Source organism: Gobio gobio (genome assembly GCF_949357685.1).
Source record: "Gobio gobio genome assembly, chromosome: 12".
Lineage (NCBI taxonomy): Eukaryota > Metazoa > Chordata > Actinopteri > Cypriniformes > Gobionidae > Gobio > Gobio gobio.
The window spans coordinates 43,114,856-43,140,864 of record NC_137105.1 but is presented as its reverse complement, the minus strand read 5'-3'; the positions used below and the strand labels follow the sequence as shown (position 1 = coordinate 43,140,864).

Below are 26,009 nucleotides of genomic sequence, written 5' to 3'. Positions count from 1 at the left end.
AATAAATGCAGTCTTGGTGAGCATAAGAAACTTCTTTCAAAAACATAAAAAAAATCTTACAGACCCCAAACTTTTGAAAGGTACACATACAGGCCAGAAAACACATCAGTTTCATACACTATATTGCCAAAAGTTTTGGGACGCCTGCCTTTACATGCACATGAAATTTAATGACACCCCATTCTTAATCCGTAGGGTTTAATATGGAGTTGGCCCACCCTTTGCAGTTATAACAGTTTCAACTCTTCTGGGAAGGCCAGTCAAGTTCAACCACACCAAACTCGCTCATCCATGTCTTTATGGACCTTGCCTTGTGCACTGGTGCGCAGTCATGTAGGAACAGGAAGGGCCCATCCCCAAACTGTTCCCACAGATTTGGGAGCATGAAATTGTCTAACATGTCTTGGTATGCTAATGCATTAAGAGTTCCTTTCACTGGAACTAAGGGGCCAAGCCCAACCCCTGAAAAAAACCCCACACCATAACCCCCCTCCACCAAACTTTACACTTGGCACAATGCAGTCAGGAAAGTTTCGTTCTCCTGGCAACCGCCAAACCCAGACTCGTCCATCAGATTGCCAGACAGAGAAGCGTGATTGGCCACTCCTGACAACACGTCTCCACCGCTCTAGAGTCCAGTGGCGGCATGCTTTACACCACACGCTTTAAATGCATTGCACTTGGTGATGTAAGGCTTGGATGAGCTGCTCGGCCATGGAAACCCATTCCATAAAGCTCTCTATGCACTGTTCCTGAGCTAATCTGAAGGCCACATGAAGTTTGGAGGTCTGTAGCTATTGACTCTGCAGAAAGTTCTGCATGCCGCAGCATGCGCTGACCCCGCTCTGTGATTTTACTTGGCCTACCACTTCATGGCGGAGTTACTGTTGTTCCCAATTGCTGCCTCTCCTGAGAACGACCCATTCTTTCACAAATGTTTGTAAAAGCGTCTGAATGCCTAGATGCTTGATTTTATACACCTGTGGCCATGGAATTGATTGGAACACCTGAATTCAATGATTTAGTGGGGTGTCCCAATACTTTTGGCAATATAGTGTATTATAAAGATCAAAATCTATATTTTATACAAACAAAAATGATAATGCCGTCTCCACTCTGTGGGCCGACAGAGAGACAATGACTGCACATGGTAAACTGAGCCCTCTGCTGGAAGAAAGTAGCAGTGATATCCATCCTCAGTGTGTGTACATGCGGTTACAAGAGCCATCTCTTTTCTAGAGGCTTCTGTGAGACATTGAGCACAAGAGAGGAGGGGGAAAAGGGGGTGCGGTCAGACAGGCTGTGGCACCATACCTAATTTTCAGACCGCCATAGACACACATACAATGGTCTGTAGGCAACAACAGTAAAATCAGTCTGCTTTTACAAACAGTTCTCCATGATTAAGGGTGTTATAAAGAGGAATATATTGACTGAAAAGCATCATATGAAACATTGATAAGAATTGATTATAAGAAAAACATAACATTCGCGTTATGTTGAATTTCCAATTACATTAGCACTGCATGACAGGATTTAGAGCTGTCTGCCATCCACCGCGATACATATTATTTAACAATGTCCATCTAAAAAGAATGAAAGTCTGAACCCCAAATGAAACACATATGATAGTCTTTTTATCTCACTATAGGATCTGTGCAATGCCTTCTCCTCCCACTGCAGTGTGGCTATGTCACCACAAGACGGCAGCACTCACTGGTCAAAAACGTAGCAGACAGAAACTGACCTGAACCACATGGGGAGGCTTTGTTCTGAACTCTTCAAACAACAGTCCAGCTCAAAGCATTAATGACGTAATGACTTCAACAGACAAAAACAAATGACGTATCTTCATCCACTGCTTATTTTAAGACAAAACTAACATTGATCATTTAAAAATATATTTTTTGTTTAATAATTATAATGGTCGAATAATTATGTTAAAGGGGCACTTCAGTGCTGGGAAGATGAAAGTGTATTTAAACTGGGTTATTAATGTAGTAGAAATTTGAAATTATTTTTTAATTTGGTGCCTTCTAGACTGAGGAAAGACAGAAAATGTATTTTTGTCTCATGTGGATGAAAGACAACAACTCCCAGAATGCACTTGCTTCGCTGCCCTACGAGGCCACTCCCTACATTGTCGTTTTGATCTTCATAATAATAAAATAATTTCGTTCAGTTAGAGAATAAACACTACAATTAAAAACTGAACGTGTCTTTTCAATAAAGTGTGAGTGAGCCGAACGAAAGTCACGGCACAGACGCAGCAGGAGTCAGATTTCATTCATCACGAGAGCGAAGTAAGAGCTGAGCAGAGCTGAGGTAAGCGCGGCTGTCATTCTCAGCTCGTGTCCAGTCTGACGCGTTTTCAGATTGCATATGGAAGCTAAACTTTCATAGGAACTCATTGAAAAGTTGAAACACTCACTTTGCTCCGCACCGCTCCGTTATTAATGCCCGATCCGAGCGGCCGTGCGCATTTACATTCTGTGAGTGAGATCCAACCCCTATGGGCGGGTTGAAAACATGCAGAAATAGCTCCTTCTAGTGGCTGTAGTCTTTAGCCTCTGGCCAAATTTTTTTTTTCCAGAAATAAACTGCATAATTCTCTCGTCTCAGGGGGATATGAGGGGGGGAAAGTACAATAATTTGAATATACTACCGGGTTTCTACTGATACAAAGCTTAATGCTCAATCGCTGAAGTAACCCTTTAAGGTCTATAACTATATTTGTACATGTTTTTTTTTTTCAAGTGAAAAATACAGCAAAATAGTGATTAAGTCTATATACTGTAAACAAAGCCATTTCATTTTTTATGATTTAGATCCCTCACTACTGGGATGTGTTCCAAACACTGAAAGAATGAAAATGTTTTCAATAAAATTGTAGGTCAGACACAGGGAACTGTGTAAGAAATTTGTCTTGTAATATTTCATGTGCATGACCTTCTGGAGGTCTGGAGATTATTAGAAATATTATATCACACCGTGTTGTATTTCTCTGGACTGATGCTGTTGGATGACGAGAGATCTTAGTGAAAAAGCAGAATTGACACATGTGAAGTAAACAGTTGAGCAGGAAATGCCACATTAGAACTGTAGGGTCACACAAAAACTGTATCCTAAATTTAGAAATAATATCTCTCCCTTATTCAATCTTTTCCCCCCAATGTGAATACAGAAATGCTTCCCTTGCTAGATCAACACTAATTGCATTTACATGCTCAGTTTAATGGAGATAGAGTTTTTGTGTAGTTGAGTTCCAGGCTTCATCTGTCTGTATATACAATGAATATTGGAAGGATTAAATCCAAACCAACACCTCTGTCTTTCAGTGCATGCGCACAATGCTGTGGATAGTGGTAGATGCTGAGTGAACCTGAGCTACAGTCACATTATCTAGGTCTGTTAGTCCGTTGGACTTGTACGACTTAAGTTGGACTAAATAAATTATATGACATTTTAAATACACAAAGTATTGTTTGTCTGACTTAAATTAAACTTTAAAGTGCATGTAAACGTACTGATATCTGAGAGAACCTGCAAGTTAAATACCACAGTTAATGTATATGAGGTTAGGAAAATATTAGCTGTAAACTGTCAGCTGGCCTGTGCATGCCCAGGATTGACTGATTCCCAAGGGACTGAGGCATTGAAATGTGTTTTTTCCTGCTGTTAAAGCCAAAGGGAGTTTCCTCCAAACAGGGTGAGGCCAATAAGTGTGCGTCAGTTTTTTATTTTAATTTTAGTGTATCACAGACTTCTGGCCTTAAAGTGATACTCACCCAAAAATAAATTTTCATTTCATTTACTCACCCTCATGTCATTCCAAACCTGTATATCTTTCTTTCTTCATTGGAAGATGTTTTGAGAAATCGCATTTTTTGGTCCATACAGGGCTGTCGCTAGTGGGGTGAAATGTGATGACAAATCCTATGATTATTACCGAAATTCTTCAAAATATCTTCTTTTGTGCTCCACAGAAGAGAAAAAGTCATACAGGTTTGGAACGACATGAGGGTGAGTAAATGACAACAAGTTTTTTTTTTTTTTGGTGAACTATCTCATAAATTGAAAATGATTCGAATTTAAAGAGTAATTTGTGCAGTTTTATATTTAAAGAGGCCAAACACTCAAATTCTTACGTTTACATGCATTTTAAAAGATTTTTCTTTTTAAAATGTCATATAAGTGCTAATAAGGTGCAGTCACATTAGTAAAATGTTGTGGACAAAAAGGTCCATTGTATATTGTCAATAGTGTAGTGATGTATGGAGCACGGATCACAGAGAAGTTACTGTAAAAACAAGTGTTGGTCAATGCAGCAAATCCATGTGATTAGAATTGTAATGACATGAACATTTGCTGAACGACAATAAATGTGACCGCACATTAGGGATGTGGCGGTGAGGAAATTTTCCCTACCGTTAATCGAAGTGTGACAACACCGGTAATCAAGGCCGTAACGGTGTCTTGAACATTGGGGGGACCAAAATACTTGTGAAGTAGTCCATTTAAGCTATTTGCAAATAATATTTTGTTTCAAAATATGCACACATCCACTCTTGTGTCTAATCTGCCAAAAACGCAAAATGTTTCTCGTCTCGTCACATTAAGTTACGTTATGCATGACATGTGTAACCCCTCCTGTTTCAACCACCCGCTCCAAGTGGGACTCGAACCCGGGTCCGCCAGAATGAGAATCGGATGCTCTAACAAGGAGGCTAAGGCTGCATCCCTCTAGTGTCAGTCGCTAGAGCATCTCTTGAGATCAGAGGAGTGAAGTTCACTCGCACAGCAACTACTAGCTGGCCTCCGTTACACATGGACCATGTAAATGATAGAATTTTCAATTAAAAATTGTGAAATTCCATTAAAGAAAAGTTGAGTAGTTTGCATCACTGTATATTATTGTGGGTAGCTGAACATAACTATCGTGAAACATTTGTCAAATATTAAATGTTTAGCTACTTACATCTTATTATGCACTTTTAAGTATTACAGTTTAAAGGGATAGTTCACTCAAAAATGAAAATTCTGTCATCATTTACTCACCCTCGAGTTGTTCCAAACCTGTACGTGTTTATTTTTAAGAATGTTTGTAACCAAGCAGATAGAGCAACCATTGACTACCATAGTAGGGAAAAAAATACTATGGTAGTCAATGGTTGTTCTATCTGCTTTGTTACAAACATTCTTCAAAATATCGTCTTTTGTGTTCAGCAGAACAAAGAAACTCATACAGGTTTGGAACAACTCGAGGGTGAGTAAATGATGACAGAATTTTCACTTTTGGGGAACTATCCCTTTAAAATCTAAAGCATTGCGTTGGAATTTGCACTGGTCTTTGGTGAACATTAAGCCCCGCCTTCTTTGATCTGATTGGGTATAATTTTAACATTGACGAGCGTTGTTAGACCACTGAGGCAGTAATTTAATTGTAGTGTCTTAAAGCAGCACAAGGTAACTTTTCAACCTTCATAATATATTTTCAAGACTCTTGTGATGATACATCGACTTACAATAGGTTGAATGACACGTCTGCCATAGCCTGACGGGGTCTGTATCGTTTTTAATCGTACTTTTAAACTTCGGGTTTCGGGTAGTAACCCGAGAACAAAAAGAACTACAAAATTCGACTGCTTTACGACATATACGTCACTTCCACCACCACCCCCACTTCCTTAAATTCGGACGTGCGAGCCCAACTATCGTTTGTTTGCCGGATGTTATAGTCATGGCCGAAGCAGCACAGAAAAATAAGAAAGCAAAGGTTTTGTCGGAGGAAAGCAAAAAGAGGAAACGAGAAAGTGATCGGATTAAAGGCAGGACGAGGATCAACATTGGGCCAGCGTTTGCTCGTTGGTGTGAGCTGAAGGAGGAGGAGGGGTGCCTGTAAATACGTACATAAGACGTACAAAATCATATTTTAGGATACCTAACATGTCTGTGATTATTTGTTTATTTGTCTTGCCTCAAGCTATAATGCAAATCGATTTTTCAAATTTGCAGATTCATCTATGGTAGATTGATATTGTAATATTGACGATATATGGTTATTACCTACTACTCAAACATTGAATTGAAGTATAATATAGATTCTGTAAAAACGGTAACCAATAGACTAGGCTACTATAATGACACTGGCTTGTAAACGTGAGCATCGCGATCATTTGGCGTTTAAAAAAAAATTAAACCCATGAAATGATATTCATATGACATGCTGAAACATATGCCACTGTACCTGGGATGAAGACATTTCACACGCGACGCAAGCAGAACACCTGCATGTGAACTCCTGCAGTGTTCAGGGCTATCATAGTTGTCATGTCAACAAATGCACGTGCGATGCATCCCCTGATGTAGGATGACAGAGTTTACGACAGTAGTAGAGGACAATACTGTTTCCCAACTGTAGGGGGACCCCGAGAGCAAAAACTACCTAGTGCTGCTTTAATTGCTTTTAATTGTAGTGTCTTATATCTAACTGAAGTATATGATTTGTATTATTATATAAATTGAAAACAGACAAATATTCAATTACACATTGTGCCACATATACTCTGACAGACAGAAGAAGATTCAACTATGCAAAAGACCCTCTGTAGCTCAATTGTAACTAGACGAAAATGCAATATAGTGACCGTCAGAACTTGTGTCTTGAGGTGACCATTAGTGTTTGGGGAACATGTGTTTACCTTTCTCCCTGGATAGACCCTGGAAGACGGCAGGTGGTACAGTTGTTCTCCCAGAGCCCCTGCGGCCTTGACTGGACCGCCTTCTTTCTTTCTGGTGCACCTCCCCAGCAGGATGCTCCACCTTCAGCTCTGGCAGGCTCGGGCTGGGGGTTATGCTGCTGGATTTAGGCTTCTCATCCATGGTGGAAGTCTTCTCTTTAGGAGCACTGGTTGGGGCCGGAGCGGTCGGAGGAGGTGTAGTGGGAATCATAATGGGTTCTTTAGTTGCAGAAGTCAGGGTTGTGGGTTTTTTGACCAGCTGTGGGGTCTCCTTGAAGCCCTTTGTTGAGTCGTGGGTCAATCTTTTGGGACTTTCCTCACCGCAGGACTCCAGAGCCAGTTCACTGTCCAGCTCTGCTTCACGCTCCTCCCTCAAAATGCTGTACTGCATAGCAGGGCTTGGGGCAAACGCAGGAGTAGAAGACAGGACAGGCGCTGTAGAAGGTACTGTGGTCGATGGAGAGGTGCTGGGACTCTTACTTAAGCTCATGTAGCCAGAGCTGGGAGCTCGTGGACTAGGCTCTTCAGACACCAGCTCAATCTCAGAGTCGCCAGATTCTGCGCTGCTACCCTCGACATCATGCGTGGAAGGGGGCAAGGTGGGTTTTGGGGGAGAAGTCTTCATTTCCATTGGGGAATTGTCTTGCCTGTAAGCTGGTTGAGAGGGTGAGGTGGGTGGCGCTTGAGACTTGTCTTGGAAGGAGCTCATTATTTTAGTTTCACCAGTCATGATGTTTGGATCCGATGGCGAGTCAGACGGTTCTATAAAGAAAGAGAGGGAGAGAGAAAGGAGAGGGAGGGTTTTTAAGGTGTGTCTTGTGGCCATCTGCTCTGCCAAGGCACTCAACAGTTTAAGCATATGTGTGATACATTGTTAAAGAGGTGTAATGTACAGCCAGTAAAGCCAATGAACCACTGCTCAGACTATATTTGGGTGTTTCTTCAAATGTAGGTACCGCTACTCAAGCCTGACTATAGGGATGTCACCTTGAGGAAATTTTCACACCGGTAAATAAACTTGCAACAACACAGATATTAGTGATAACACAGGGAAAGGGGGTGGATATATTGTATATAATTTGCGCGGATCTAGTAGCTACTATCAATAGGCAGGGTCTTGAAATCGCTTTCGAAAAAGCAATACATTCAATGAGGCGGCGGTACACAATTGACGATGTGTTTTCTTGGTGCGAAGCTCCACCTAAGAAGACTTCTTCAAAATGGACTGTGGTAGTGCTGAATCGTTCAAGCTCAGTGCTGTGCTGAATCGTTAGGGATTGTAATACCTAGTCCTAGTAAACAAATGGAATGTGCGCCTGCTTTTCACTTTCGCTTTCAAACTCATGATCATGTATACTCTGTTTATAGGGAGCGACCGTACTGACCACACATTTTACAAAAGAAGATATTTGTCAAGCAACAAATCCTCCGCCATCGTCTTTTCAGTCATCTATCCTTACTCTCATCACGTGATAAGTGAAATCGGACTCCTTCTGCACTATGCTGGGACTCGTGCTATATGGAGCAGAGCAGACACTTTCAGTTTTTAATTGTCCAACTGAACTAAATGGTTTTGATTTCTATAAAAAAGCAAAGCGACAGTGGGGCGAGTCATGTAAATGAATGAATCCGTGGTGAGCATAAACAAATCTTACTAACCCCAATCTTTTGAACAGTAGTGTACTCTGAAAACATTATCATTGGGCCTCACTGATATTTCCTTTCTGGCGTGTACTTTTTCATAAGGTTTGGAACCGTTTTTGCTACATTTTCTGTAGGATCAGTTGGATTTGATGTTATACAGTTGCTCATTTGTCTATCACTATAGATAAAAGCGAAACTAAATGAACACATTTAAATGTATGAAAGTTCCCACACTGACAAATACACCTACACAGGACCATAAGGTCAGCTAGCAGAGGAATTAAATATTGTGTAGTGGAGACATTGCAGTGAAGTGCTTGTGTGGGATGATGATGCTTACCTGTAGGGGGTGAAGATGACTCAGGGCTTTCATCCTCTGGCTCTGAGAGGGTGACGGTGGGCACTCCCTCCAGCCCCAGACTCAGGATATTCTCCTTCTCTGACCCTGTAAATGTGGGGCTGTGCTGGACCGTGGTGGGCGATAGAGATGTAGGTGGCGTTTCTGTCAGGGTGATCTTTACTGGACTGGCACTGCTGCCAGTACCTGGAGACCTATAGGGCTGATAATCAGACAGTTCTTCATCAGATGGTTCCTCCACGTAAGGGAAGGTCTGAGATTCCAGAACTGCTGCAGAACCAATGTCCTCCACATCCACTTCTACCGGTGAAGGGCTCTTCTCCAGTTTAGTGTACTGGGCGGGATCTGAGAGGCCGCTCATCCTCCAGTCCTCCAGGGGGCGCTGTGAGCTACAGGAGTCCTCTTTACGGCTGATGTCCATGTAGTTGTAAGAAGAGTCAAAAGCTTTCTCAGAGTCATGTATCTTGTGAGAGCTGTCAGTCGGGTCTGCACTGGATTTTATCTCGATGCCGGAGTCCGAGGTCAACGTTAGGGAATGGGATCCAGAAATTAAGTCATCAGTATGGGATGTATGTTTGTCATCAGATCTGCCTAGGCTGCCAGAGAAGTAGGAGGTGTCCTTATTTGAGACATAGCTTTGATTGGACAAGAGGAAGGTGTACAGTTCATCCCCGTCATCAGTGGACTTAATCTGGAAGTTTGAATAGGATTTATCTGCATGAGAGAAGAAGAAGAGGATGAGCAAGCATTTTACATAACTTATTTTAACATACTTGGAGCAAACCATGTTTAAAAAATGATTCTGTCAAATCTAGTACAAAAAAAATTGTCTAACGCAAAATTTTGCGAAAGAACACAAAAGCATTACAACAGATTTTTTCCCTCTCACCTCATTATTTTTCATCACCATGTAAAGGATAGGTTGTTATCCAATTTTAGTTTTTATATATCATTTCCTTTTATATGTTTTGCATTTGTCTCAAAAACAATGGATTATTTTCATATTTTGATTTGTTTAAATCTATATTTTATGTTTCTATTATACTTCATTGTACTGTTCTGTTGTTTACACAATTGTATTATTATATTGTTAAATAAATGCAGAATCCTAAATCCTCTATCTAGCATAATGTTCATCACAAAGCTTCTTACATCAAGTGACCTCGGGGTGAATTTGACTGTGTGCATTGTGTTGTTTGTGAAATTCAAATGTTATAAAGAGAATGAGTGTGTTTCAGGTAGTCATTTTGATGTTCTCCAGAAGGCTTTAGTGGGGTGTGGCAGTGACGGCACCATCGCAACCCCCTTCCACACCAACTGTCCTTGTCTCTAAGTCCTTCTCATCACATTGGCTGCTCTTCGCTTTCTTTCTGTCCTTCTCTCTATTATTGTGGCTATTTGTGGCAGATGACAGTTTTTCAGTTCAATGTTTATCTGAAGGTCGACTGTAGAGGTATCACATAAGGGCAGAATAAGTATACACGCGCGCACACACACACACACACACACACACACACACACACACACACACACACACACACACACACACACACACACACACACACACACACACACACACACACACACACACACACACACACACACACACACACACACACACACACACACACATTTACATTTTAAAACCAGTGTAATACCCATGTCATTATACAAATTTGTGTCCTCATAAATCATATAAACAAGCTCGCACACACACACACACACACACACACACACACACACACACACACACACACACACACACACACACACACACACACACACACACACACACACACACACACACACACACTCACACATTGGTGCATCTATCATTATGAGGACATTCCATAGGCGTTATACTGTACAAACTGTATATTTTATCCCCCTACTACACCAACCATCACAGAAAACTACATTTTTCATAAAACAATGTTTAGTTTTAAGCCATTTTTATTACGTGGCCTCATGAAATTGTCCTCATAAACCATGTTTACGTTGTAATACCAGTGTAATATCAATGACATTATACAAATTTGTGTCCTCATATATCATATAAACAAGCAAGCACACACACACACACACACAAATATAAATATTTTGTCCCCTTACCCTAAACCTACTAATCACAGAAAACATTCTGTATTTTTACATATTCAAAAAACATGGATTTCTCTGTTTTTCTCATGGGGACCAAAAATGAAGAATTTCAGATATTGCCATCTTTACGGGGACACACACACTGCAATATTTCAACCAGGGATCAGAAAATCAGTCTACAAAACAAGAAGGAATATACAGTGAATATACAGTTTAAATATACAAAAACAGAGGATCTCCAATATGTTACTTTCTGTGTAATGTTTTCATTGTTAAAATACAGCATATCACCCTTCCTATCACAGTTTAATGTGCAGAGACAAGGGTCAGAAATGATCCAAGCTTGAGTCAAAAACGAAAACGTTTGCTACTGACAGTGCTGAACGTTCCAGACATTTAAGATGTGCGAGCAGAAATGTCTCTGTAATGTTTTATCTGTTATATAAAATGTTTTATAATATGTATAATATTATTCATAATATTATATTCTAACAAATATTTTTGCTGTTCCAGCAATCTGTGCCTATTAATCGGCAAAACCTCAAGATATCCCTTTGAAGGTTAACTTAATGAAGGTTAACTTAAAGGGATAGTTCACCTAGTTTAACTTAAGGGCGAGTAAATGATGACAGAATTTTCATTTTTGTGTGAACTAATTTTTGTGTTAAAAATAATGTCATATTATACATTGAGTTATCTGTCTTTCAAAGCGTGTGCATTAGCAACACAATCATTGAATCTGATCATGCTATAAGTGAATGGATGAATGAACAGATGGAGAGGAGGAGAGCGGTGAGAAGATGGATTGATTATCAGGTGTCTGTATTATTACTAGGGGTGCACCGATCCGACTTTTTCAGTCCCGATACCGATACCGATGCCTGGGCTTTGTGTATCTGTCGATACCCGATACCGATCCGATACTATTGTTGAATTAATAATAAACTGTATATCTTCCACCTTATACCTTCCTTGAAGAGACTAAAGGCACCAGACTTTACTAACTAAACATAACTAAGACAAAATAACAGATGAATGTAAAGTGTTGAATTCTTATTTATTTAAAAAACAATTGTGCTTTCAAATCTAAAATAGAATGTAATCAAACTTCTTTAAATAAATAAAATGTAGCAGTGGAAACAAAAAACAGTCAAACATACAATAGTAATCTGACAGTTACCAAACATTTTTTACACTACAGATCATTGTTTTGGTATATAATCATATCAATATTAAAAAGTAGCATTACAAATTAACAAATAGTCTTAATTTTATGCCATATGCAATTTAATAAAAATGATCAGCTAGCTAATAACAACTTTGTTCTGGTTTCACCTCACTCCTGTCTAAATGATTGTAGGCTAGGCCTATTTATTTTACTACACATTGTCAACAGAAATAAGCTGAAATACTGTTGATAATTAAAAATAATTCTTACTACCCACTCTTGCTAAAATGGGTAAGCACTTGTGTTCTCATTTCAGATGCGTTCTGAGTAAATTAATAAACTGATTCATGAGTTCAGTGTTGGACAGATCAGTTGTTCTAACCAGTCGTTAAAATGATTCTGTTCAAATGAGTCATTAGGTCACGAATCGGACATTAGCAGACACGTTGTGTGTGAATCCCGTCTGTAAGAACATCGCGAAAGATGTCAACACAAAGAAAACACTTCATAACTGAATAAAATTTGTCTCCCGTTTATTGAAAGTATGCTTTATGTCAGCTGGTAAGAGAAGAGGCAATGTTTTTTGAGCGCAATTCACAACCAGCGATATTTCAAGGACAAATTTGTCCGAATGTGTCACGTGCAACATGGTTTCGGTCTTCCGACCTTTTGATTTGGATTAATATGTGAAATATGAGAGAGCTAACGCTGATTATTTTGAAGACCCAGAGAGCGCGCGCGGGGGAGGAGCTCTCTGATCGGTCTCTCTGTCACTCAGTCACGAGCGCAGCATCTGTTCTACATCACTCGTAAATCACAATAACTCATCAAATTAGGCTTTGGCGGCCGTCAAAAAATGTTCAATGCAGGAAAAACCCTGACTTTGCAGTAATACCACCTCCCCTCGAAACATTTAAGTTACTTTGCAGACATTGCGAACTAGTTCGCGTGGCAAGCGTGAAATATCTCCTCCACACAGCCGAGTCTCTTCTAGCATGCGACACACGTGAAGCTGACGAATGACGTCGGTTCTGCTGCGACGGAAAAAAACACCTGGATCGGCTTGTGGATCTGTTCATTTTTCCGATCCCCGATCCAGCTATTTTGTCAGTATCGCGGCCGATATCCGATCCTAATATCGGATCGGTGCACCCCTAATTATTACAATTTTTAACATTTCACTTGTTTAGTTTTATATTTTTATATTTTTTAATTTCAGTCTCATTTCAGCTCAGTTTCAGTTGTTAGTTTTGAAAATGAAATTTTCACTTCATTAAGTTTAGTTTTCCTTATTACAGAACCACAAAATCTGCCTGTGATGAAAATACACATTATAACAGCATCACACTTAAATATCAATCAATACGTGAATTACCTTGGAAATTTAGTTAAAAAAAACATATTTATTTTAGATAACAATATATTCCGGGATCATGTTTGTTTCCCTCTACACTACAGACTGAGGATAATTCCATGACTTGTGTAAACATGTCGCTAACATGACCCCACTCCATCAGAGATCCTGTGCCTCTGTCTCTGCACTGCCCTACATTCACTGGGCAAAATTACTCCACTGGGACTCTATTTTTAACCATCAGTAGCTAAGAAGTGTGAAGATCTATGAAAAAAAAAGTGCAGAGAGAAGAGAGCCACTGATTCTTAAAAAAACAAAAACCACACTCACACCCCTATGTATCACATTGACAAGCAACACACCAACTGAACTGATAACCTTAACACAACCTGCAAACTATATAACGACAGGATCATCTCAGCAACTGTCACAGAAATGTTTCTGTATGTAAGGGCCGATCAGTGTTCACACCACACAATCCTTCAGCCCACACCTCTCACCCTCAACAGTGTGCAAGCCATGACTCATCCTCTCAAAAACACTGATAGCGAGAACACACGGTGGCCTTAAGTGCTGATCTTTCATTAGAGTCCCTGTTACTAAAATGTTTCACCTACACAAAGACAATGCTTGGATTGAAAACATGCATATAAAATGTGTTGCTCCTAGCAAACCCCATTACACTGGTAGTTCTCTAACTTGTATATAACTCAAGCATTCAAGTGTTTCTTTGTTCTAAACTAGACATTTACTACAGAGTTTTCCATTGTGGTCCTCTGATGAGAGCGGATTTAATCCTTTAAAACACTCCATGAAATGGTTTTTTGTGGCATTTGTCCACGTCTGTTAGCTTTAACTCCATCTATATGATACAATACACTACCATTCAGAAGTAAAGGTCGGTAACATTATTTAATGTTTATTTTTTCATATCCAATGCTTGCAAAAGCTGCATTTATTTTGTCAAAGATACAGTAAAAAAACAGTAATATAGAGAAATAATATTACAATTGAACTGTTTTCTATTTTTAAAATGTCATTTAGTGATGTCAAAGCTGAATTTTCAGCATCATTACTCCAGTATTCAGTGTCACATGATCCTTTAGAAATCATTCAAAAAATGTATGAATGTTGAAAACAGTTAAAAAAGAAAGCTGCATTCAAGCCATTTTAACGGGGTCTTTACTAAGACAACGGCAATACATAGGCTACATTTGGATGCTAATATATTTTTCTTTCTTGGCCATTACAAAATGTCTAAATGGTCACATCCTGGCTCAAAGTGTGAGTGAATGGGTGTATGTGTTTATTAGGACTACTGTGGTATTATTGGAACAGGTGGAACAGGTTCTGACAGGTTGTTAAGTAAGAGTCTGGGATTAGCTATGATGCTAACACTAATGCATGAAAGCTAATCACTCCTCTGTTTAAACCCAAAGAACTTAGTGGGGAATTAGCAGGATCCACAGCGCAAGTTAATAAATAGATCTAAGACTTACAGCTTCGGACTTAACTGTACTACTCAAATAACATTTCACTGCCCAGTGTTGCATATATCTAATGGATTAACTTAGAGGACAAAGAAAAACGTAGGCTAAACATGTCAATAAATGCTAAGAGCAGGGCTACTGACATATGGTGGCATATATTATGGAAACATAATAAGAAACATAATCTTGTTGTAGTAAAGGACTCTTGGGAAAAACTCATATGGGTATGTGTATCAAGTTGTTTAATATACCTAATGCTAATTTACAAGAGGAGCTTAAATGCTTTAGTAAAAATACTTAATCTGTTCTTCAAATCTTCAAGAAATCTTCAATTTTTTTATAAAACAAAATTATATATAGAAATACATATATACATATAGTCTATACATATATTTAAATACATACAAGTTTCAAAAGAAATAACATTATACAAGTAGCCTATATATTATAAGTAGAGATGCACCGAATCAAAAGGGTGCGGAAAAAAGTGTCCAACTGCAACTTATACTGTGTGTGTGTAAAGAGAATGTCTCATATTGAATTCAGGGCAAGTTAACACGACAATAGTGGACAATAGACAATTAAATGATTGATTAGACAATGAATCACCCATAGTTCAAGCCAGGGTTTCCAGGTTTGCAGTTTTTCCCTACACTAAACATTAATTGTAGCGCACCTTTCAACCAATAATCGCAAATAGCACTGTGCTTTGTAACTTCTAAAAAGAAACAAGCGTCATCTTTCAAATGCTGAATGTCCATTTTATCACGAAATTCAAACTTAAAATGCAGTTTTGAAGCTCCTAAATGTGACGTGACAGATCGCTGTAGTGCCTCAGTTCAAGTGGCAGCGCGAGTCATCTCTTCCACTTTAATACAAGTTATATCTTGAAAAACAGGCATGAAAATCAAAAGGTATGTTGATACACCTTACCGAAATCCGTATCATGACTCATGTAATCACTCAATCAGTGTTTCGACCGCGGAATGATATCAATAAAACAGCTTGTAAACAATAGGTCACTTAACATTGTATTTAACTTACCTCAGGAAACCTTACTTACTGGTAATTATATATGTAGCCTAGGCTTGAATACATTTGTCATGAAGACAAGTGTTTATGAAAAATACCTTATATGTGCAATTGAGTTGTACAGACATTTCATTGTTTTATTTTGGTATAATTAGCATATTATATCTGAAAATGAATGGCAGCTTAACATAATACCTGTTGTTAATTGCAACCAATATTATTGTGTACCAAATGAGAGGGTTCTTTGTAAAGTGTGCAGCATTATTTGGGAGAGGTTTCTTTTCCATAAGAAAAATCAAACTATCGGTATCAGCCGATATCATTCTGAATAATCGGCTATTGGTATCAGCTGAGGAATTTAGTATCGGTGTATCTCTAATTATAAGTATATTTTAGTTTATCATGTATATTTTATGCTTGACAGTAATTTCAGAAATGCAATTTTAGTCCTATTGTCTGTATTTTAAAGACAATACAAGTAATTATGAAATTACATACAAAGATGTACTTAAAGGGATAGTTCACCCAAAAACTAAATTTGTATGTTTATCTGCTTACCCCCCAGGGCATCCAAGATGTAGGTGTCTTTGTTTCTTCAGTAGAACACAAATTAAGATTTTTAACTCCAACCGTTGCAGTTTGATAGTCGTATAATGCATGTCAATGGGGATATTTTAGAGTATGAGAGCAATGAGAGTAAAAACACATAGACATACGAATCCTTATTAAACCATGCGGCTCGTGGCAACACATTGATGTCTTAAGACACGAAACGATCGGTTTCTGCGAGAAACTGAACAGTATTTATGTTATTTTTTTTACCTCTAATTAGACAAATGTCATCTAGTATTCCCAGCGCCATAACTTCCGGCGAATATGGTCAAAATACTGGCGCGATCAAAGATATTTATGTATAATCTATGTATATATCTATGATTGCGCCGGTATTTTGCATGTATTTTGACCTTATTCGCAGGAAGTGATGGCGCGGGGACGGCTGATGCAGAGCCATAGAAAAAAAATGGACATTTAAATATGGATATTTTTCTTACACAAACGCATCGATTCGCTTCAGAAGGCCTTTATTAACAGTTTTTTGACGGACAGATGCATTTTTTATGGACTTCAGAAACAGAGCAACTATTACTGCTTTTATAATGCTTGGATTAGCCAGAACATTTTTAATATAACTCAGATTTTATTAGTCTGAAAAAATAATGTCATATACACCTCGGATTACTTGAGGGTGAGTAAATCATGAGCTAATTTTCATTTTTGGGTGAACTATCCCTTTAAGTCCTAATTATTTTTTTATTTTAAATCACTAAAGTTCAGCTAATTGTATTTACATAACATTCAGTTCACACTAAAGTATAATCTTAGAATTATATTTCAGTAATAAGTAAGTAATAACTCTTTTACAAGTATGCTAAAGTGTACTTCTTTTTCACAAGGGCCTCCTAGCTGCTAAAAGACAGCACACTTTCAGGTAACGTATACATGAGTCAAAATCTGGGTTATAATGGAACAACAAAAACAGATTTTTCACTATTATTTACAATAGGATTTTCATTTTCATTGGTTTAAATAAAATACTTTTGTTTTAAAAGACAATAAAATCAACTTTGTGCATCAAAACCACTGCTTTCCTGGTAAAAAAAAAAAACGAACTTAAAGGGGCTATATGCGTTTTTCTGAAATTTAAACTCGCGACTGACACCTGTGGCCAAAAAACAGAACTGCTCTTGTTTTCTGCTCGCTCTCGCAGCGGTGGTGACGTCACATCCGCAGACAGCGCGGGAAAAGACGACCCGCCAGAAAATAGGAAAAATAGGATACAGGCTTATAGGTGCACCCACTGTGAGCGGACAAGGTGTCAGTATGCTCATCAGGAGATGTTTGAGTCATAAATGGTCAAATAAAAAGGCTATTGTTACGTTTATTTTGGGGAAAAAGTTGCATATAGCCCCTTTAATTTTCAAAAGTCAATGAACAATACACTGAATGTATTTTTGAAAAGCCAAACATGTCAGTCTCTGAGTAACATGTAATTTATTAAGCCATAAACTCCGTAAAGTAATTATAATGACCTACACAAAAGGCATTTCAAATGTCTCCAGAACATTTTATAATTACCCAAAAACTAAAAAATAGGTTCACCTCGTCCATTATCACAGCCATCAAAAACTTAGGCTGGATGACGGTTGGAATACTAGAACTAAAAACACAGACATAACATCAATCACTTGGTGGCTAAGGAAAAAAATATTATTACCTTATGATCCATCTGTTTTCAAATCCACATCATATCATTCAATACACTGCAAAAAATACTTTTCTTATTTAGTTTTTTTTTTCTTGTTTCCAGTCCCATATCTAAAAATTCTTAAATCGAGATGTCTTTGATAAGTAAAATGCCATGACACTATCCCAAAAAGAAACAAGATTATTTTAGGGTTCAATTCTCGCTATTAACTAGTTGCTTATTAGCATGCTCATTAGGATATTGGCTGTTTATTAGTACTTATAAAGCACATATTAATACCTTATTCTGCATGAACTTATTCTACATCCCTTAATCCTATCCAATACCTAAACTTAAACACAACAAAAACTACCTTACTATTAACAGTGAATTAGGAGTTTATTGAGGCAAAAGTCGTAGTTAATAGTGAATATGTGTTCTCCATACTAACCGATATTTCTTTTGTGGTGGGCGGAACTATTGTCCTGCCTGACATTTGGCAAGAAGTGAATTTCTCTTTCCCTGAGCTGTGCAGTTCTGACAGCTTAGAAAGATCAGTACATTGTGAGGACTTCCTTCCTGCGGGGTTATTTCTGGTCAGCGCCAGCCAGGTCTATCTTCACAGGAAGACACTGATGAAGCGACACTGTAAAATTTCCTCAATAAACATAAGTGTATAATAAACAAAAAGGGACTGGGAGAGAAGTAATGACAGGGGTTGTTTCAAAGGAACATAATTATCCCCCACAATTACATCAGGATGCCACTGACAGGTTTGTGGCACGTGATAAGGATTTGGAGCTAACTTCAGTCCCTCCAGGGACACTTTCACATAATTACTCTACGTGTATGGGTGTATAAATGCACCGGATTTACTTCTACATCAGAACAGATACAGATGGTTGTGATGATGGCAGCAATTGGAGGTGCTTCTCTTGAACCTAAAAGTAAAATGCTGATGTCTGCCGGAATAATGGGATTAGAGTATAAATTTGTACATGTAAAAAAGTTGTTTGTGGACGAACTTAATATTTAAGGAACAATGTAGTACATTACCTAAAATTTAATGCAAAATATAGGCTAGTGACCATGGTTTGAAAAATAAGCAGATTCTCAAGTCCACTGAAAAATAAGCCAAACCATTTTCTGAGAGAGTTGTAAGCTTAACCATTACTTTCTCTGCATCATTGTGGTCGATTACCAATAGGGCGAAAAAATATATATATTTTTATTAATCTTTTTTTATTTATTTTTTATTAAATGTGGTCAATTAGACATTGATTCTCAAAAGTCACAAATCAATCTTTTTCCGTATTTATTAGGGATGTTCGATTCCAGGTTTTTTGGAGTCGACCACTATAGGAGTCTATGGAATCGACTCCTCGACTACTTTACATCAAAACAGGGTCAGAAATAAGACAAAATTGCAGTTGTTACACACTTAAATTTAGCGATGACTTGATAAGTGGCTATCAACGATTCTACCTAGCTGTTGCCGATACCTAATTTTACAGAGGAAATAGTCACGAAAAAAGCTGTTGTCGAGTGATGGCGCTAAACGCACATGATCATTGTCTTAAAAGTTGAGTTAAAGATACTAAATACTGTGTACACTTATTGGTGTGTTTCTTCTTGATGTGAGTTTCTTATGATTTATGGTTAGTTTGAACCATGGAAAACCAAATCTAGAATTATTGCATCAATTAAACTAAAGCTTATTAGGCATAGAAAGCCTATGTATAATTACAAACTAATGTCGCTGTGACTGTTTTCTATTACTAAAGTAAGCTACAGTAGGTAGGATAAATATGTGTGACAAAGTTTCTGCGACAGCTCTCTAACGCGGCACTACGTCAGTGTCTGAATTCCTCGCTTCATTTCATTCACTTCTTGCTTATAGTGCACGCAACTGCCATGCACTTTATAGGGATTAGAGAATCAATAAACAGGTGAGTGATTTCGGACACAGTAACAGTCGCCACAGACAGTCGATTCCTGTGCTGTAGTCGACCCCGACTCTGGGGCTAATTCAGAGTCGAGGAATCGACTCTTTTGGAGTCGACTCCCCATCACTAGTATTTATTTCCGCAAACACTGAACATTAGGAGCCCAATTTTAACAATCTAAGTGCTAATGGTATGAGTGTAACAAGAGTCCACTGAAAGCGAGTTGTAGTGAACCCAAATGCCGTCTATTTACAAGGTGATAAACAGAATCCAATGATGAATTTGACTTGAACAGACGTGACTTGAAACATAAACAGACTTGACTAGAAACATGAACAGACTTGAATAGAAACAAAAGACTTGGCTTGACTTAACCTAAACTTGACTTGACCTAAACTAGAAAAAACACAAACTCACCAACAACGGGTTACAACATCAATACTAGACAAAGACCATGAACAAACATGAGGGCTTAAATACACTGAGACTAAATGACAAGACAAGGGACATCTGTGAGCAATGAACCAATGACAACATGACACAAGAACACATAAGGGCATGGGAATCACATGACAAGACCAGGAAGGACATGGCAGTGAACAAAGCAAACTAAGAACACCCTGTGACAATGAGGCAAAAAATAAATTTCTTGCTCAGTATTTTATATATATATTTTTTAATTATTATTATTATTATTTTTCTTCATGTTTTAAGCATAACACAGCCATTTTGCTACTCAACTAAACGTTCCTTGTTGAGATGCTGTTTAGACATATATTTTCCTCTAAAACAAAAGACACGTTAACATAAATTAATCTGAACAGTTTGGAGCAGTTTAGAGTAAAATGTTTTCAATTTAATACTATAAAATAAAACTGAATCCCTTAATAGAATATCAGCATATCATAGATAGAATATAAACGCTTTTTAAAATCATGACAAGTGCTGAGTCACAGTGCTAATGCGGTGCATGTGTTACCACAAAAGAAAAATAGATTCTTTTAATCTTGTTATAGTTCTTAGTACGTTTTGATGTTTATGTGATATTCCACAACCAACAACACTTTCTGTATGTGTGTGAAGAAGAAAGTGAACTTGCATCCCAGTTTCCCTAATGAATCACGACTCACTGAAGTGAAGACATAAAAAAAAAATGAACTGCCTGTCTGTGGAACAAAACTCAAAGGCTTTCTGATTCAGGCACAGTGAACCACAGTGGGGTCTCTCCAGTACATAACCTATACATGATATATAATTGCTAATTTTATGTCCTAAGTCAAATAGTGTTGCTAGTAACCCAAACATGCAAGGCACTCTAGCACAGAAGCAAACTATCAGGTTTGTATATGTTCTTGGTGAAACACATTAGGATTATTGCATTGCAAGCAAACTTTAACAAGTATTTTAAATCTGACTGTATTATGAGTCGCAAAAAATACTCGAAAGGCAAATGCTAGATGAAAAACCTTGTTTTTAGTATTATACTGGTATTAATCAAGTTTTTTAAATTAATCTTAGTTGAGATATTGACAGTATAAAAACCCTCTGACTCTCAAAAATAGGACAGATTCACATTAAATGCATTCTGTCAAAGGTTACGTTTCACGTCTGTCCACTTAATTATTCATGTACAAAAAAATGCATGGATAAACTAACTAACCTAAAATGGTCTTATCAACAGTCAACAATTACAATGTGATCTCACCCAAACAGTCAGATTAAGTTCATGTTAAACAGGTTAACAATGCACTCAAAGTGTGATCAAATGACTCCTTATCAAAAGGGAAAGTATCGCATCCTCTAAGAGTCAGTATTGTGGATCAATAAGCACTGGGTTGGGCTGTCATTCAGCTAATGAGAGATTCAGTCTGAAAAGAGGATTTTACCACAAGACTGATTTTCATCCACTTGTCAATGTCAATCTGGTGATTCAGACACATGTTGTGTGACTCACGATGCATCTATAAATAAACGCACATCGCTTAAGATACTAATTTAAGTTCATTTATCAGTAATTTAGTTCATAGTAAGTGTTTACACATGTTAGGAGAATTAGGAGAAGCAAGAAACCTCACTGAACACTGAATGTATTGCAAAGTGACAAATGTTCCTTTTGTTTGGTTAAACAAATTAAGAGCTATAAGACTGCAGTTAAAGCACTTTTATTGCTCCTGTATTATGTTACGATTTGATTTATTCTTTCCCATTTCCCATTACCATTTCCTCTTGAGCTCACTGTAATATAGCTCATAATTAGGTTATTTGTGTTACCTAATGATGACCTCCCCATCTTTCTGTGATACCCACAAGAAAGACTTACATAATCTCACTCTCACTCAGCAGTCTACAGCATTACGATCAAACAGAGAAAGAAAGACTTGTCTAAAACTAAAATCGAAAAAGAAAACATCTTCAGTTTCATAACAAAGGACCTGAAAATGGGAGCAAAGGAAAGTATCCAACTGAATATAGTATTACCATTGCTTATGTCTTATATTTTCATCTGGTTGTAAAGAAATGGAGCTACAATCTATTTTATCTTAGTATAAAAAAACAAAACAATCTGTGAATTGCCCTGTCTTCCCTTCATTTCTCTATTACCTAGTAGCATAATGTCATATAACAATCCAAGCCTGTGAGATGTTCAAATAGCAATGTCAAGTATTGATCTAGGATTGATAAAGGACCTATAAAGGTTACTGTGTCTGGTCTAAAAAGCAGCTGAGACACAATGGAATAATAACAAGAGACAAAAAAAGAGAAAGAGAGTGAGATATACAACACCTCACAAACACGGTACACAGGTAAATATGTCTCATTCATGACTTAATTTTAAAAACAGTTACAGGTATAGATTTCTGGAGACAACCAGAGGCCTCGGTTTTGTGATATTGGATGAATATGGTATATTTTGTGAATAAATTATTGATGTTGTGGGGACAAAATGTGGTTCTCCTCGAGGAACAGCTTATAAATCATACTAATTTATGTTTTATGAAAATGTAAAAACGCAGAATGTTTTCTGCAAGGGTTAGGTTTGGGGTAAGATTATGGTTAGGGGATAGAAAATAAACTTTGTACAGTACAAAAATCATGTCCGTGAAGAGTCGTCATAAAACCTGCTCAGGAAGTGCCACCTGTGCAAAAAGTCTTTTTTTCAAGTTAAAACATGTTTGCTTCATGAATGGTGTGAGGCTTTACTGAGCTCCAAACATACTACCATGCAAATATAGTGTTGGTTTAGCATATGTAAATAATAAGGTACGAGAGGCTGTGCTGTATCGTGAAGTCACGGCTGAAAGGCTTTGTTAGGGCTTTGTTAGATGCGAACAACGTCCCCAATACAAATATTAAAACCAAAAAATATGTATCAATGCAACTTTCAAGAAGTAAAATCACTAAAAGCCTTCCTTCCACTGGAAAAAATAGTCCCTGACCCTGAACAGCAACAGAAGTTATATTATTACGCCTCTAGATGGTGGCAAAGACTGTCTTTATGAGTGAGTCGGTCAGTAGCGAAGACTTTTATATTGAAAAGGACTGAAACTTGTGAACAAGGAGGAGTTCTGACAAATGCTTTGACTAGCCTGTCAGTGTCAGGGCTTAACTTAACTACAGGGGTACATTTGAAACACCTCAAATAACTTGCGTCTGCAACAAGTCTGATATGTGATATTTGCTTCGCACATGCGTATTAGTGCCCTCTTCGATTGTGGGAAATTTGAAGTACATTCGCTTCTCCAGTCCGAAGATATCGGCGAAAGTTTTTTTCTAAGGTAAGTTTTTCATTTCACCACGTCCCTTCCACATTGAATAGCTTCTCTTCCTTACATGACTGTTACTGTGCGTTCACACTGGATGCGAATAAATTGCGCTATTCGCGCGAAGTTGAACGCTTGAACATTTTGAGTTTACTCGCTTCATTCGCGCGTGACATTCACTGCACAACAGATGCGAATTTGTGTCATGGGAGGGGCTTCTGCCAGGCGGTTCGTCTCGTTGAGAAATGGCTGACATAGGCTGTGTTTACACGTCTTTTTTGTTCAAATACTACTGTTAATGTGTGACAAAACGTAGTTTTAAGACTTTTTCAGGCGAAATGTAGTTGTTTAAAGCTCAAATCTGTGGTTTATTTATAAAAAGAGTGCCTATTTGAACATTTTATCTGGCGCTTTCGGAGTTGTGAGATCCAGGCGATCAGCGGCGATCAGCGCTCATTAACCCCGGCGAGAGCAGCCTTTCCTCGGCCAGTCCTTCAGACATTTGACGCTGGCTCTGATGTCTGTGGTGTCTCAAGCTATAATTCGTCTTAAGTAACGGGCGATCTTTGGTCTTATGGATCTATAATTTGTTCCCTGGCAAATCGTTTAGGCTGAGGGCAAAGTGAAGTTTCATTACTTTTTTTATTTTTAGGCTATTTAACTTTACGTTATCATTGTAGCTGACTAGCACTGACTTTGAATGTTTGACTGAATATTTTGCTTTATTTCCTGTATAGCTTATTATACCTTTTACTTATACTTTTGTATTATTGATCATACATAAACTTGCATTTAACAAAAAGAGACTGGTTGTGTTTCATGTCATTTAATGTTATCACAGTGATAATCATAAGCACACTTGTCTGAACAGATATTAATATATGATTAATATAAACCATATGATTTTCTCCTCATTGTTGTCACTACTAGAGCAAGCTCCTGATTGGTTAACGCGGCGCGATTATCTGCCGAAGTTCAGACTTTTCAACCATTCAATCACCATTCGCGAATCGCGCCGCAGAATGTCTATTTTGTCTTTACATTGACTTAACATGCAAATCACTCGCGCAGAACGCTTCATTCGCGTCCGGTGTGAACGCACCATTAAAGTTAACTTATATTTTCATAAACCTTAATATGTGCTCTAAAAACTGATGTATTGCATGACTTTGTGTCATGCAAGGTCATCATAAAAATCTAGAGAAATGTTCAAGGTGGTCAGCGGGGTACAGTTGAGACACATTGAGCAACATGAGTTATTATGTTTTATTAATATGTTTATTGTTATTGAAAGGTGATTCTGAAAATCCACTGCCGCTTCAATATAATTATATATACTACTTAAATTCACAATCAAAGCCTTAATCAATATTTATCTTTCTTTCTATATTATTATAATGTTTTTTTAATGACTCTTTCCAGTTTTGATTTTGATGAATCAATAGGACCAATGATTGTTTCTTCCTTTATATTTTCTAAAGTTTGTATTTGGTCTCTGAGTGGTGACCGAGGGTCTGTCCTAGGGATGTGTGATGTTTTGCCAAAACGCTTGATTTCAGAACATGTTGTCGTGTGTATGGATTTTGGAGGCATCACACACCTCTAACTTGACAGGAGTGCTGTAACAGTGATTGCTCATTTAGCCCAGCTTCCAGAGATGAAATATGGATTTGTCTTTCATATAATTTTATATGAAACCCTAAAGAATTTAATTTATATGGCCTGTACTATTGTTTGTACCTCTCACTGAGAGAAAGCACATATTATCAGGATGTTTTGGGAAACTTTTTCTTGCTCAACCAACTCCAACCTTGGAGATACCAAGTATCTGTGTATGTGCGCTATATTCCGTGTTACAGATCAGTATTGGAGGTGGATTACAGGCATCCTAAGAGATGGGTGGACATGTTGTTCTGGGCAAGCTGGCGCCTGCTCCAGAATCTGGAAGGCCATTACGTGCCTAAATCCGGGGTGAAAGCATCAACAAGTGTACACGTGAATCTGATTAACTGACGATGTGTGGAAATGTATAACTGTTGAGAAATTGTATGATAGGCTGGTAGAGGAAGCGTGACCTACGAACACCTTGTGAGACCTGAAGCTGGCTTCTGCTGATGAAGCTGCAATAAATTGCACTCCTGACTCTTGGTCTTCATTTTTCACTATTGGTT

General features: G+C 38.0%; 1 protein-coding gene across 1 annotated transcript in view; it reads right to left on the bottom strand.

Annotated features, from left to right (window-relative positions):
* Positions 1–26,009, bottom strand: part of rtn1b (reticulon 1b) — a 57,494-nt gene that overhangs the window by 29,658 nt on the left and 1,827 nt on the right. Inside the window, exons 2-3 of the mRNA XM_079831385.1 lie at positions 8,725–9,456; positions 6,702–7,502 (exon numbers count right to left, since the gene is read on the bottom strand). Coding sequence (XP_079687511.1) covers positions 6,702–7,502; positions 8,725–9,456 — 1,533 coding nt within the window. The remainder of the gene's footprint in view (positions 1–6,701; positions 7,503–8,724; positions 9,457–26,009) is intronic.